The sequence below is a fragment of the Myxocyprinus asiaticus genome, chromosome 29, assembly GCF_019703515.2.
Source record: "Myxocyprinus asiaticus isolate MX2 ecotype Aquarium Trade chromosome 29, UBuf_Myxa_2, whole genome shotgun sequence".
NCBI classification, from domain to species: Eukaryota; Metazoa; Chordata; class Actinopteri; order Cypriniformes; family Catostomidae; genus Myxocyprinus; species Myxocyprinus asiaticus.
Window position 1 is genome coordinate 24,643,937 of NC_059372.1, and position 13,986 is coordinate 24,657,922.

The 13,986-nt window shown below is 39.4% G+C and overlaps 1 protein-coding gene across 6 annotated transcripts in view; it reads right to left on the reverse strand.

The window, feature by feature from the left end:
- Positions 1–13,986, reverse strand: part of LOC127419680 (eukaryotic translation initiation factor 4 gamma 3-like) — a 94,958-nt gene that overhangs the window by 34,521 nt on the left and 46,451 nt on the right. For 3 of the 6 annotated variants that reach the window (XM_051661274.1, XM_051661272.1, XM_051661269.1), the window contains exons 7-9: positions 3,466–3,642; positions 2,602–2,716; positions 30–133 (exon numbers count right to left, since the gene is read on the reverse strand). In XM_051661274.1, the coding sequence (XP_051517234.1) occupies positions 30–133; positions 2,602–2,716; positions 3,466–3,642 (396 nt within the window). Of the gene's footprint in view, positions 1–29; positions 137–2,601; positions 2,717–3,465; positions 3,643–13,986 lie in introns of all 6 variants that reach the window. The other 3 variants (XM_051661273.1, XM_051661270.1, XM_051661268.1) reach the window with 1 other exon arrangement.

The window sequence follows — 13,986 nt, forward strand, 5'->3', positions numbered from 1 at the left end:
TGAAACAAAAAAAGTTTGTGTACACTCACTGTTTTCTTTTCCCTTTTAGTAGGTTGGGGTTGTTGTGGTGTAGGCACTATAATGGATGGAGATGGTGTGTACATTGTCTGCCCAGGATAGAAGGAAGGCCCAGCTGCTTACATACCACACGAGAAGTTGTTTCACATTATTAGGTCATGTTCATATTAAACAACATGAAAGCATGAAATATATTCACAAACATTTATTTATTTTTTTGGCACAAAAACATATTTACAGACAACATTTTCGCAATTCTCATAAAAAAATGTTTGTCTAGCTAAATAAACTGTTTGATATTCTAACCATTTTTTTTTTAATTGTCCTGGTTGAGTTACTGTACTTCGGGAGTAACTCAAACATGCATTGCATACGAGACAACCAAAGATCTTCCAGGTCCTGGAGGCTTCTTTTTAAGAACAGAGGGCAGTTTTACCACCCAGGACAAACTCGTACACATCTACAACAAAAGGCTACAAACAGTCAATGAGCGCGTTTACATGCCCGTTCTTACACCGATTATGCTCGGATAAGCCGAAAAACGTGTGTGGTCATGTAAACACAATAAACAGTGTTCATTTATCGGCATAAAGGCCATAAACGGCTTATGAATAACCCAATAAACATTGGTAGATTTTTGCCCATTACGCCGATTTTGCGTGTCATGTAAACACCTTACACGGTATTCTTACTGGCTCATCTAATGTGCACACGTGCTGAGAGCATGCCTCTTCACGGTTTGACATCAAATGTAGAGAAAAACTTGATTATTTCAAATGTCATGTAAATGCAGATTTCTTACCTTGACAGCTTTTTAAATAAGCTGATTTTAGAGAGAAATGCATGTAAACTGACTCAATGATGCTCGTGGAGGCAACACACTATATATTAAGAATAGTGCTGTCAGTCAAGAAAAATTTCGAATTGCGATTAATCGCAGATTTTGAAAGTGCTGAAATTTGACACTATATATACTTATTTTCCATCTTAGGGAAGAAAAAAAAACCGATATGTAACAATATAATGCTTTATTAACTTTTTCCAAACAAAGCCTTTCACAAGAAATGGACTAAAATGAGTAAGTTTCCCCATATGTTGCATATTCATTGCACTGGGCATTAAATCTCTTAAACGTTCATCCTCCGCAATATTAATCTGCCGGTAGACTGTTGCTATCTGCTTTGTTACAGCAATCGTAAAGCTGTGTTCATGATTCGCATGATTCAAGCTTTAAAATAACCATGAAATGCGCTTCCAGACAAAAAAGCCTCTTTCTGCGTTTTGGTGATAGTTAAGACTTGACTTGCTTCTGTGGTAAATAAAATGCACCTTACAAGTCCCATCTGGGCTTGTTTTGTACATTAAATAGCGCTAAGAGCTCCTTTATCCATCATTTATCACTGAAAGGAAAACCCTGTCAGTGATTCTTTTATTTACTGATATAACCTCCGCGGCTCTATCATAGGAGAGTATTACGACAGTACCGCCCATAGAATGTCAATGGGACCGCAGCGTTATGCTATTTTATGCTAAGCTTGTAGGCTCATCTTGGTATAAGGGCTCTGGCACTGTGCCCGTTTGTGAAGTGTGCATCAGTGTAATGAATCCGGGTGGACACATTACAAAGGTTCCGCCCTTCACACAAGTGTTTATGCCATATTAACGGTAAATTAACATGTTAAACTTTTTCAATTTCTCATGCATTAACATGTTAATTCTGACAGCTCTAATTAAGAACCAAGTGTATGTAAACTTAGGATAATTATCTTGTAGAATAAACACTAACTTAGCACTTTATTACGAACATCTGTACACCTACTTATTCATGCAATTATCTAATCAGACAATCGTGTGGCAGCAGTGCAATGCATAAAATCATGCAGATATGGGAGCTTCAGTTAATGTTCACATCAACCATCAGAATGGGGAAAAAAATGTGATCTCAGTGATTTCGACCATGGCATGATTGTTGGTGCCAGACGGGCTGGTTTGAGTATTTCTGAAACTGCTCACAACAGTCACACAACAGTCTCTAGAGTTTACTCAGAATGGTGCCAAAAAACATCCAGTGAGTGGCAGTTCTGCAGATGGAAGTGCCTTGTTGATGAGAGAGGTCAACAGAGAATGGCCATACTGGTTCGAGCTGACAGAGAGGCTACAGTAACTCAGATAACCACTCTGTACAATTGTAGTGTGCAGAATAGCATCTCAGAATGCACAACCTGTCGAACCTTGAGGCGTATGGGTAACTACAGCAAAAGACAATGTTGGGCACTTTATTAGGACCATCGCGTTCCTAATATAGTGCTCGGTAAGTATAGGTAATTGTCTTTTATGCCAAATAGCTTCCTCAAGACAAGTGCTTAATAAAAAACAAAATCTTTTTTTAAATTATTTATCTTATTGTTTAAAAATTATAAACACCTTGAAGCATATTTCAGATTCTGGCATGTTTTCATTAAAAAAACTGGGAATTTGATGCATAAAACAAGTAAACAGTGCATCATTGCAAGTCAGCAGAGTACATGAGAAAGTCAACAGCACTCCACAGCTGTTTAGTGAGAGACAGAGTTGTAAACTCACCATAAGGTGCAGGGAAGTCCCCTGGACTGGGTCTAGCATAGAAGGTACTGGGGACAGAGGGCTGAACTGGGTACTGTTGAGGAGGCCCCACATATGGAGGAGCACTGTGACGGTACTGTTGAAGCAAACATGGCAATAATAAATTACAGAAGATTCAGAATTCGTGGAGAACAAAACATCTAAGGAATTCAACCATTCTGCAGTGCACAGGCAAAATGCAGTAACAGTTATGAACGCAGTTATAACCAAAATCAGGTCTCTTCAATTCTGATCTGTCCTGTGACATATGGGTTTGGCTCAACTTTGCTCAAATTAATCTAAAAAGTAGTTGAAATTCTGATACACATTTGGCTGGACAATAAAAAAACAACAACTTTGAATCAGTTTCAGTGTTGGCATAGTTACGGCGTTTTAACTTTGCAGGGCAGCATAGGTTGTTAAAAATTCACTCCTTTTGACCAATGAATTTCTGGAACTTTTCCAGGCATTTGTGATCACTGGATAGGGATTATCAAATTATTTACACAAAGAGCAATTTCTAGCCAATTAAATATTAATTTTTCTAGTTAAGATCAGATAAAAATATTCCATCACTATAGATATTTCCATGATTTAAGATTTTTTTCATTCCTTTTACAGGCCTGGAAATAACCATTTATTTTTTTTAAAAATCCCTGATATTTCCAGGATTTCAATGGCTTTGTGTGTGACAGATGAGCTACTGCCCACTGATCATATTTGCATTCAAATCAACAAAACAGCAAACATAGTCTGGAGCATTAAAATAGCCTGATGTAAACACATGGTCTTGATATAGTAGTGTGTAACGTGATTCCTGTCTGCAGTATGACTATGCTGTCTGACCTGTGGGATGTAGTACTGCCCTGTCTGTGAATGGAAGGGCATGGGTGCCATGGTCATCATGATGGGCTGATTTGGGGGATAGATCGCTGCCGTGGGGGTCTGAGATGTGGGCCGAATGGGAGGGTTGTTGCTTGGAATGGTGGGCCGGGCTGTTTGCATCTGCGTCCGCTGGAAAAACTGTGAGAAAAAATGTGTGAGATCAGTTAAGCAGCTAAACTTTGGAAATGTTAGGGAACTCCTAAGTGTAACATTTCAGTACTGCAGTGCATCAAAGACCACATCGGAGCACTTCAAAGAAGTCCCCTAAGACATAAACACGTTTTACTTTGCAACGCATCAAAACAATTATTAATGTTGAGGCATGCAAGAAACAAAGACAAGACACATCATCCTAAGTAACATGCAGTTAAAATATTACAGAGATACAGTTGAAGTCAGATGTTTACATACACTTGTGATGAAAGAAATAAAAGCTGAAATAAATCATTCTCTATACTATTATTCTGACATTTCACATTCTTAAAATAAAGTAGTGATCCTAACTGACCTAAGACAGGGAATGTTTTTTTTTATTTTTATTAAATGTCAGGAATTGTGAAAAACTAAGTTTAAATGTATTTGGCTAAGGTGTATGTAAACTTCTGACATCAACGGTATTTAAGCTACCAACTGACCCAATATACACCGATCAGCCACAACATTAAAACCAACTGCCTAATATTGTGTAGGTCCCCCTCGTGCCGCCAAAACAGTGCCAACCTGCATCTCAGAGAAGCTTTCTGAGATGCTATTCTTCTCACCAAAATTGTACAGTGTGGTTATCTGAGTTATCATAGACTTTGTCAGTTCTAACCATTCTGGCCATTCTCTGTTGACCTCTCTTATCAACAAGGCATTTCCATCCACAGAACTGATGATTTTGTTTTTGGCACCATTAGGAGTAAATTCTAGAGACTGTTGTGCATGAAAATCCCAGGACATCAACAGTTACAGAAGTACTCAAACCAGTCCATCTGGCACCAAAAATCATGCCACGCTTCCATTCATGTGTGCATTAATTGAAGCTCCTGACCTGTATCTGCATAATTTCATGCACTACACTGCTGCCACATGATTGGCTGATTAGATCATCACATGGATGACTGTTGGTACCAGACGGGCTGGTTTGAGTATTTCTGTAACTGCTGATCTCCTGGGATTTTCACGCACAACAGTCTCTAGAATTTACTCCAAATGGTGCCAAAAACAAAAAACATCCAGTGATCATCAATTCTGTGGACGGAAATGCCTGGTTGATGAGAGAGGTGAACAGAGAATGGCCAGACTGGTTTGAACTGACAATGTCTACGGTTACTCGGATAACAACTCTGCACAATTGTGGTGAGAAGAATAGCATCTCAGAATGGTATTCTGAGATGCGGGTTGGTGCAAATGTAAATATCACGATATGCATATCAAAAGGGCTTGTGATAATACTTTAAAAAGTAACATTTATGGTGACGCAGATTGCCAAGAATAGACTGAGCATGCGATTGTCATTTGGTGTGTGTGTGCAGTGTGCATAGATGCAGATCCAAAGCTTGAGATATTCCCCATTCATTTTCTCCATGTTATTTCAACATTAACAGATTGGGCTATTACATGAGACGATTATACATTTTAGTACGTTTTCTGTGTGTCTATGTGCAATTTGGAATAAAAGAAAACTATGACTGTGATCTCTGGGACGCAAGTCCTTTTTTCCTTCCAATAAACTTCAGTATATTTGGGTGGTGTGTTCCAATCTTCTGTGGGATCCGATGACTTCATCATAGGATTATTGCATTGCATATAGAATATAGCATTATCCAACTACTTATAGCATATCGCATTTTTCCTCCATACCATGCAGCCCTAGTGCACATCAATGAAAATGAAAATGAAAATGAAAAAAAAAAAAAAATGTAGGGAAACATCTTCTATTTTTAAATAGATTTTTAATCAATGACTTTAAAATATTTAATCGACTTGGCTACAATAGCTGTTTGGATGAAATGATGGTTCCTCTGATTTAAAAACAACAACTTTTGAGCCTTTTCAGAGCAAACACATTACCATCAATATATACACTCACTGGCCACTTTATTAGGTACACCTGTAAATCTACTTATTCATGCCATTATCTAATCAGCCAATCAGCTTCAGTTAATGTTCACATCAACCATCAGAATGGTGAAACAATTTATCTCAGTGATTTAGACCCTTTTATTTTCACGCACAACAGACTCTAGTGTAAAGAGAAAGGTGCGAAAAACAAAAAACATTCAGTGAGCAGTTCTGTGGGTGAAAACGGCTTGTTAATGACAGAGGTCAGAGGAGAATGGCCAGACTGGTCCAAACTGACAGGAAGGTGACAGTAACCCAAATGACCACACATTACAACAGTTCTATGCAGAAAAGCATTTCCGAACATACAACACATCGAACATTGAGGCAGATGGGCTACAGCAGCAGAAGACCCCTCCAGGTACCAATACTGTCAGCTTAGAACAGGAAACTGAGGCTGCAGTGGGCACAGACTCAGTGGCTGAAGCTACAGAGGTTAGTTCACTCTCCGTCTCTGTAGCGGATGTAACCCGATCCTTTCGATGGGTGAATATCCGTAAAGCCGCGGGTCCAGACAGCATTCCGTGCCGCGTCATCAGAGCGTGCGCGAACCAACTGGCTGGTGTTTTTATGGACATTTTCAACCTTTCCCTCTCTTTGTCTGTAGTCCCCACATGCTTTAAAACATCCACCATTGTGCCTGTACCAAAGCAATCCAAAATCACTTGCTTAAATGACTGGCATCCTGTTGCTCTGACCCCCATCATCAGCAAATGCTTTGAGAGACTAATCAGAGATTACATCTGCTCTGTGCTGCCTCCATCACTGGACCCACTGCAGTTTGCTTACCGCAACAACCGCTCCACCGATGATGTCATTGCGTCTACAATACACACTGCTCTCTCCCACCTGGAAAAAAGGAACACTTATGTGAGAATGCTGTTTGTAGACTACAGCTCAGCATTCAACACCATAGTGCCCTCCAAGCTTGATGAGAAACTCCGGGCTCTGGGCTTAAACAGCTTGCTGTGCAGCTGGATCTTGGACTTCCTGTCAAGCAGACGCCAGGTGATTAGAATGGGCAGTAACATCTCCTCATCACTGACCCTCAACACTGGAGCCCCACAGGGCTGTGTTCTTAGCCCACTCCTGTACTCCCTGTACACACATGACTGTGTGGCAACACACAGCTCCAATGCCATCATTAAGTTTGCTGATGATACGATGGTGGTAGGTCTGATCACTGACAATGATTAAACAGCCTACAGAGAGGAGGTGCACAATCTGACACGCTGGTGTCAGGAGCACAACCTCTCCCTCAACATCAGTAAGACAAAGCAGCATGTGGTGGACTTCAGGAGAAGAGAAAGAGAACACAGTCCCATCACCATCAATGGAGCACCAGTGGAGAGAGTCAGCAGCTTCAAGTTCCTGGGTGTCGGCATCACTGAGGAACTCGCATGGTCTGTCCACACTGAGGCCGTTGTGAAGAAGGCTCATCAGCGCCTCTTCTTCCTGAGACAGCTGAGGAAGTTTGGAATGAACCGCCACATCCGCACACGGTTCTACACCAGCACTGTAGAGAGCATCCTGACTAGCTGCATCTCCGCTTGGTACGGCAATAGCACCGCCCACAAACACAAAGCCCTGCAAAGAGTGGTGCGAACTGCCAGACACATCATCGGAGGTGAGCTTCCCTCCCTCCAGGACATAAATACCAGGCGGTGTGTGAAAAAAGCTCGGAGGATCATCAGAGACTCCAGCCACCCAAGCCATGAGCTGCTCTCACTGCTACCATCAGGCAGGCGGTATCGCAGCATCAGGACCCGCACCAGCCGACTTCATGACAGCTTCTTCCCCCAAGCAATCAGACTTTTGAACTCTTGATCTCTCAGGATCAATATACATCAGCACTGCACTTTATTACTCTTACTCTTATATCTCACACCGGACTATCATAAATTATATTATTATTATATTATATTCTCTCTTAACAACTTACTATCAACCGACAGCCTGAATGTCAATACAGTACAATACAACCTACTGTACATTTTATATATACTATATATACAATTTTTTATTGTAGAATGTGTATTCTATATTGTGTGTATTGTATAATGTACATTGTATGTTATTATTTGTATGTTGTGTTATGTGTAATTATGTGTATATTAGATTTTAAATTGTGTTGTGTAAATCTGAAGTTTATTGTAAATTGGTATACGTCTCATCACTGTCACGACTACTATGTTGCTCGGAACTGCACCCAAGAATTTCACACACTATAGCACTTGTGTATATGGTTGTGTGACAATAAAAGAGATTTGATTTGATTTTTGACTCACCAAAACTGGACAGTAGATGATTGGAAAAACATCACCTGGTCTGACAAATCTGTATTTCTGCGGAGGTACACAAATAGTAGGCCCACTGCAGCCTTAGTTTCCTGTTCTTGGATGACAGAAGTGGAACCCAATGTGGTCTTCTGCTGTTGTAGCCCATCCTCCTCAAGGTTCGTCGTGTTGCACATTCTGAGATGCTATTCTGCACACTACAATTGTACAGAGGGATTATCTGAGTTACCGTAGCCTTTCTGTTAGCTCGAACCAGTCTGGCCATTCTCCGTTGTCCTCTCTCATCAACAAGTTGTTTTTGTCCACTGAACTGCCGCTCGCTGGTTTGTTTTTTTGTTTTCCGCACCATTCTCTATACACTCTAGAGACTCTTGTGCATGAAAATCCCAGGAGATCAGCAGTTACAGAAATACTCAAACCAGCCCGCCTGGCACCAACAATCATGCAACAGTCTAAATCACTGAGATTCACATTTTTCCACAATCTGATGGTTGATGTGAACATTAACTGAAGCTCCTGACCCATATCTGCACGATTTTATACATTACACTGCTTCAACACAATTGGCTGATTAGATAATTGAATAAGTAGATGTACAGGTGTACCAAATGAAGTGGCCAGTCAGTGTATTTTAAATATTGTCAACAGGCTGAAAAATATCTAGATATAATTTTTGTAGCCATATCGCCCAGCCCAGCCCTACTGTGACATAACTAAAGCCTACTGGTGATTAAAAAAAAAGAAAGAAGGTATAAGCCCTTCAATATGCCCCGCATGAAATGAGGATTCAATAGGAAATACATCAGGGGACAGAAAACTCCACTTGTCAAATTATTTTTACAGGGTCTTTAAGTACCTGTGTTTAAGCATTCAATAATAAGGGTTCAATAACAGTATGGGCTCATGGTGTTGAGTTTGAGGAAAAGGGCTTTTTCTTGTCAATCATGACACTTTACTACCAGCAAACCAAGTCAGTTTCCTTATAGCACTCGGAGGACAACTTGCTATTAATAAATCTCAAGATAGACGTCACAAATTCCTGATGACACTGGCATCTCACTTGTTACTATGCAGGCTATCAATGCATAACAACAACAGTGAATCACAATTTTTCATACAAACAAAGAGTCAACAGTTGGTTTCCCACAGAATCACTGTATCACCTGTTGCAGAAAGGTAGCCGTTTTGACTGAACTCATTACGAGTCATAAGTTAAACACTGCTTAATCCTGTTCTGTACACACAGATTTCAGTTATTTAGGAGACTTACAATCGCATTCTAAAATCATACTCAATCCCTAAAAATTCAGGTAGTGACAACCAAATTTTCATTAAACCTGTGTAATATGTACAGAACTTATCTGAAAAACTACTAGTTAATGTTTTGCTGTAGTTGCTTCCACCAGCCCTGGGTTCAAGGGGCAACCAATAAAATATGTTTCAGAAAGAGCATGTCATTTAAAAGCAGCAGTTTAATGAGCATACACAAACACAGGTGCAATTGTCAGTGGTGGTTTACTAATAATTGCTGGATAATAACATGTCTCAACTCATTAGATTGGCTAAAAAAAGCTAACAACTAACATGTTAAACTGCATCTATGTTTCTTGTTTACAGTCATGAGATACTATAACTAGGGATGCTCCGATCGATCGGCCACCAATCGGTATCAGCCGATATTCGTGTCCTATGACTTGATTGGTGATCGCTCATGTCACAAAGACGAGCGGCTCTTTTAAGGCTTGAGCAGCACTTTAATGGCATTATGGAGTATGGGGAATACTGGCAGTGTTGTAAAAATATGAAAAGTTTGTGTACTGTACTGTTAATGTGGCATTTCACATGTGACAAGGCAAAGGGAAAACAGCGCAAGCTGTGAAACGGTCCTTATTATCGTTCATAGTGGCAGCTTCTCAGACTCCATCGGGCATAGGCATCTCAGTAATAACTCTAGTTACAAGATGTGGTGTAATTCAGACATTTTTATTAAATATCTCCCGATTAAACAGCATTATAAATAGTATCACCTGTAGAGTTCAGAAACATGCGCTTTTTCTTCGCTTTCCTTTCATCTCTTGCCCTCATGAGAGAGAGCGCACGTGTTCCCCTCATTAAAGTTCAAGCAGCAACAAGTGAAAATGAACTATTAATACAATCATCCAACTAAATAAAAAGGCAGGGAAGGAATTTATGAATAATAATTATTTATACAATATTACGATACCATAAAATAATGTATTAAATCAAATGCAAAAATAAAAAAGAAATATGGAATAATAATTATATGAAATAATGACAATGAATCAATAACCAAAAATGTCACATTAAGTTTGTCTTTAGTTTGACACTAAGCTTCATTTTTTATGGGGCTATCTATCTTAACATAGAATATATATTTAACCTATACATGTTTTAAAGTATTTAAAAAAGCTTTTTTAATATGACTTTTTAAACTTTTTTTGTAAGCAAAAACTAGGCAAATTGATATTACTGGGAAGAGGAAAATTCAATTAAAAGTGACAGTGTGCAGAAAGCTTACATATAGCCAGTTATGAAACAGATCCTGATAAAAGGTGAAATGATCGAATCGGGATCGGCAGATCCGGTGACAAGAAGATCGGTGATCGTATTGGCTGTAAAATTCCTGATCGGAGCATCCCTAGCTATAACGCTACAATTTTCACTATTTTGCAAGTTCCGGGTAGTAGGAGGGACGTCTTTCTTCCTTCCACACTATTAAGCTGCAAATAAGTGCAGCTGTTACTCCCAAAACTTTGTAGTGTGTGCACTGCCAAGGAGTCACAAGTGTCTAAAGGCCAAAGTACACTTCAGTTTTCCACGTGTTGGTTTCCCTTACAAAAATCAAGAGTTCATGGAAAATTTGCTGCAAACTTGAAAAATTCACCACTGATCATTTTAATATGCAAATGAGCTTTGCGACAAGCTTCCGGCAAATTGTCCATTGTTGACAAGTAGGGCAAGTAAGGGGCTGTTCATGCGTTTTTGTGTACGTCCAAACATGCGCTGGAAGGACGTCTTTGACCTTTGCGCCGCATCTCACTTTATTTTTCAGCATCTCGTGCAGGGCCACCGCATTTAGACAATATGTCAAGTTAAAAAGAACTTCAATATTTATAAATGCATCTCTAGACACCCGCGTTCTGTTTCACCATTCGTTGCACTGCATCTAGCTTTTTTTAGCGCAGGTGTCACAAAAATGTAACATTCTGAAGAAGTTCAGGTTGCAAAGAGGACTTGTCATTGTTAAACATGATTTCAGATTTTTTTGTTTTTCAACTGGCAAATTTTTAGCATTTGCTAAACGATAAGCCAATGTTTTTTCCCTTTTGCTCTGGTGTGCAGACAATAATTTCACAAGTTAAATGTTAAACTATTTAAAAATCAAAGCATTACATAGAAGCTAATAAACCACAGCAGTGTAACTCCATGCACATGACAATACTAGCATTCGCTGCCTCATGGAAATGTGTATCAGCCCGGGCAGAGCACATATTAGGTTTAGCACTTAAAATTACGTATTTTCAATTGTATGTGTATCCTACACTCACTGAGCACTTTATTAGGAACACTATCGTCCTACTAAAGTGCCCGACGTGGTCTTCTGCTGTTGTAGCCCATCCGCCTCAAGGTTTGACGTGTTGTGCATTCTGAGATGCTATTCTGCTCACTACAATTGTAAAGAGTGGTTATCAGAGTTACCGTGGGCTTTCTGTCAGCTTGAACCAGTCTGGCCATTCTCCGTTGACCACTCTCATCAACAAGGCATTACCATCTGCAGAACTGCCGTTCACTGGATGTTGTTTTTTGTATCATTCTCTTTACACTTTAGAGACTATTGTGCATGAAAATCCCAGGAGATCAGCAGTTACAGAAATACTCAAACCAGCCCATCTGGCACCAACAATCATGCCACGGTCAAAATCACCGAGATCACATTTTTCTCCATTCTGATGGTTGATGTGAACATTTACTGAAGCTGCTGACCCATATCTGCACGATTTTATGCATTGCACTGCTGCCACACGATCGGCGGATTAGATAATCGCATGAATAAGTAGGTGTACTGGTGTTCATAAAGTGCTCAGTGAGTATGTTGTTGGTAGTTACAGTTTGATTATTTTTGTTTGACTTTAATGTGAGTGATTTTATCATCTGAAGATCGATGCACTGTGCTAAGCTCATATCACACTGTGAACTTTATTTCCTGCTATTTTGAGTAGTGTTTGTTGCAGATCCATTGCAATAAACTTTCTTTATTCCCAAGCCCCAACAAGTAAACGAATAACTGTTTGTGAACCCTCACGGTTAACCAAATATTAAAATGGTTCCCGAGCACATGCCTACTTTAAAAGGCTGAGCGCTCGTCAGTGCGTGATACGGAGTTGCACAATGAAGAAAGTATTTCCATAGCCTTAACTTTAGATGGAAGGTGCCCAAAGTTTGAATTTGACTTGACATGCAGATCACTCCAACCCACAGAAAACCTTTATAAAGATACTAACAAGAAAAGCCTTAATACAATGTTTGAATCAGTCTACACAAAAATATAGTGCAAATGATGATATTAAGTTTACAGGTTTACATTCTAAAAGCAGGTGAAAGGAACCTGCCTCAGGTAAACAGTCTAGTCAAGAGTTGTCTGAAACTCTTAAAGAGAAGGTGCTGGAATTAAACCACAAACACAAAGCAATTTGACACTCAGGGTGTGGCAAATAGAGCAGAGCTCACTTAAGGACAGTCACCATATGCATCAGCATATTGCTCTTTAAACACACAGATGTTAACTGCATTATCTGCAGATGCACCACAACTCTAAAGTCCCGTTCACACCGCCAGTGATACACAGCGACAAAGACCCACAATCTCATTCATTTTCAACGAGAGCAGAGCGACTTCCGACGACATAAGCATTATTAACCTTTGGTGACAAGATGTGGCGACTTTATGCAAATGATTGTGGAGCTCACGTCAACCGTCTCCTGTGAGATACTGATGTCGAGTGCAAGGAAGATAGAGAAGTTTTAATGTTTTGAGGGATTTCACTGTTCAGTATCATTTGTCTGTAACCACATGCATAGATATAATAAAATAATGATGTGTGTCAGAAACTGTTGGCATTCTGAGTGAGATTGATTCATATATTGATAGACTGTTAATCTTGTACATGATATGATGCACTGAGCACTGCTGCAGTTTTTATAAAAGTACTCTCCCTTGCAGAATGTTAGTTTTTAGAGGCAAGAAAACTGGTGCCTTGTCAAATTATAATAATATCTTTTTACCAGCAGTGCATCTCATCTGTGATCAGATTTTCTAAAGCTATGGCCCACTAGCGACTTACAGTACAGAGACTAGCGACATCCAGCGACAATGGTGTGAATGGGGCTCAAATGGCACCAATGAGAGGGGGCCAGTAACAAGAGACAGTATGACTTGACATGAGTGTTTACACCCTTTAAAACTTGGAGAAGTTTTGCATGTATACAGATCAAAAAGTGTGAAATAAAGGGCTACAATGACAAGTAATCTTTGCGAGTATATAAGAGAAAGTAAATTGTGAGCATTCATGTACCTGCAGCAGAAGTATAGAGATACTGGAAAAGCAATAATCTTAAAGAAGAACAGAGACGTTTCCATTCACAGCAAAGATCTAGGTCAAATTCAGAGAGATTTCCTTTCCACAGGGTTGGAGAACTATACAGATGACAAATCAAGCCATAGTTTCAGAGTCCGTTCTATTGGGTAGTCCTTACTACCCAAGACTTAGTCCGCTCACACCAAATAATATAACTACCTTTCTACAAGTTTGAACATAACGGTTGACTCTTAAACCTTTGTCTGCCTTTGAACTGACACAATACAGTGTTCATACACCTTTGACCAATTCATCTCTGTGACTTTCAGTCAGTTTGTGATTCCTGGATAAGGATTTTAAAAATCAATTAACAAAGAAATTGCACTTATAAAGAGCAATTTATAGACAATAAATATTTGAGAAATATTTTACAAAACATTTTTAATTCACTATAAAATCTTAAGATTTTATTAATTTCCATAT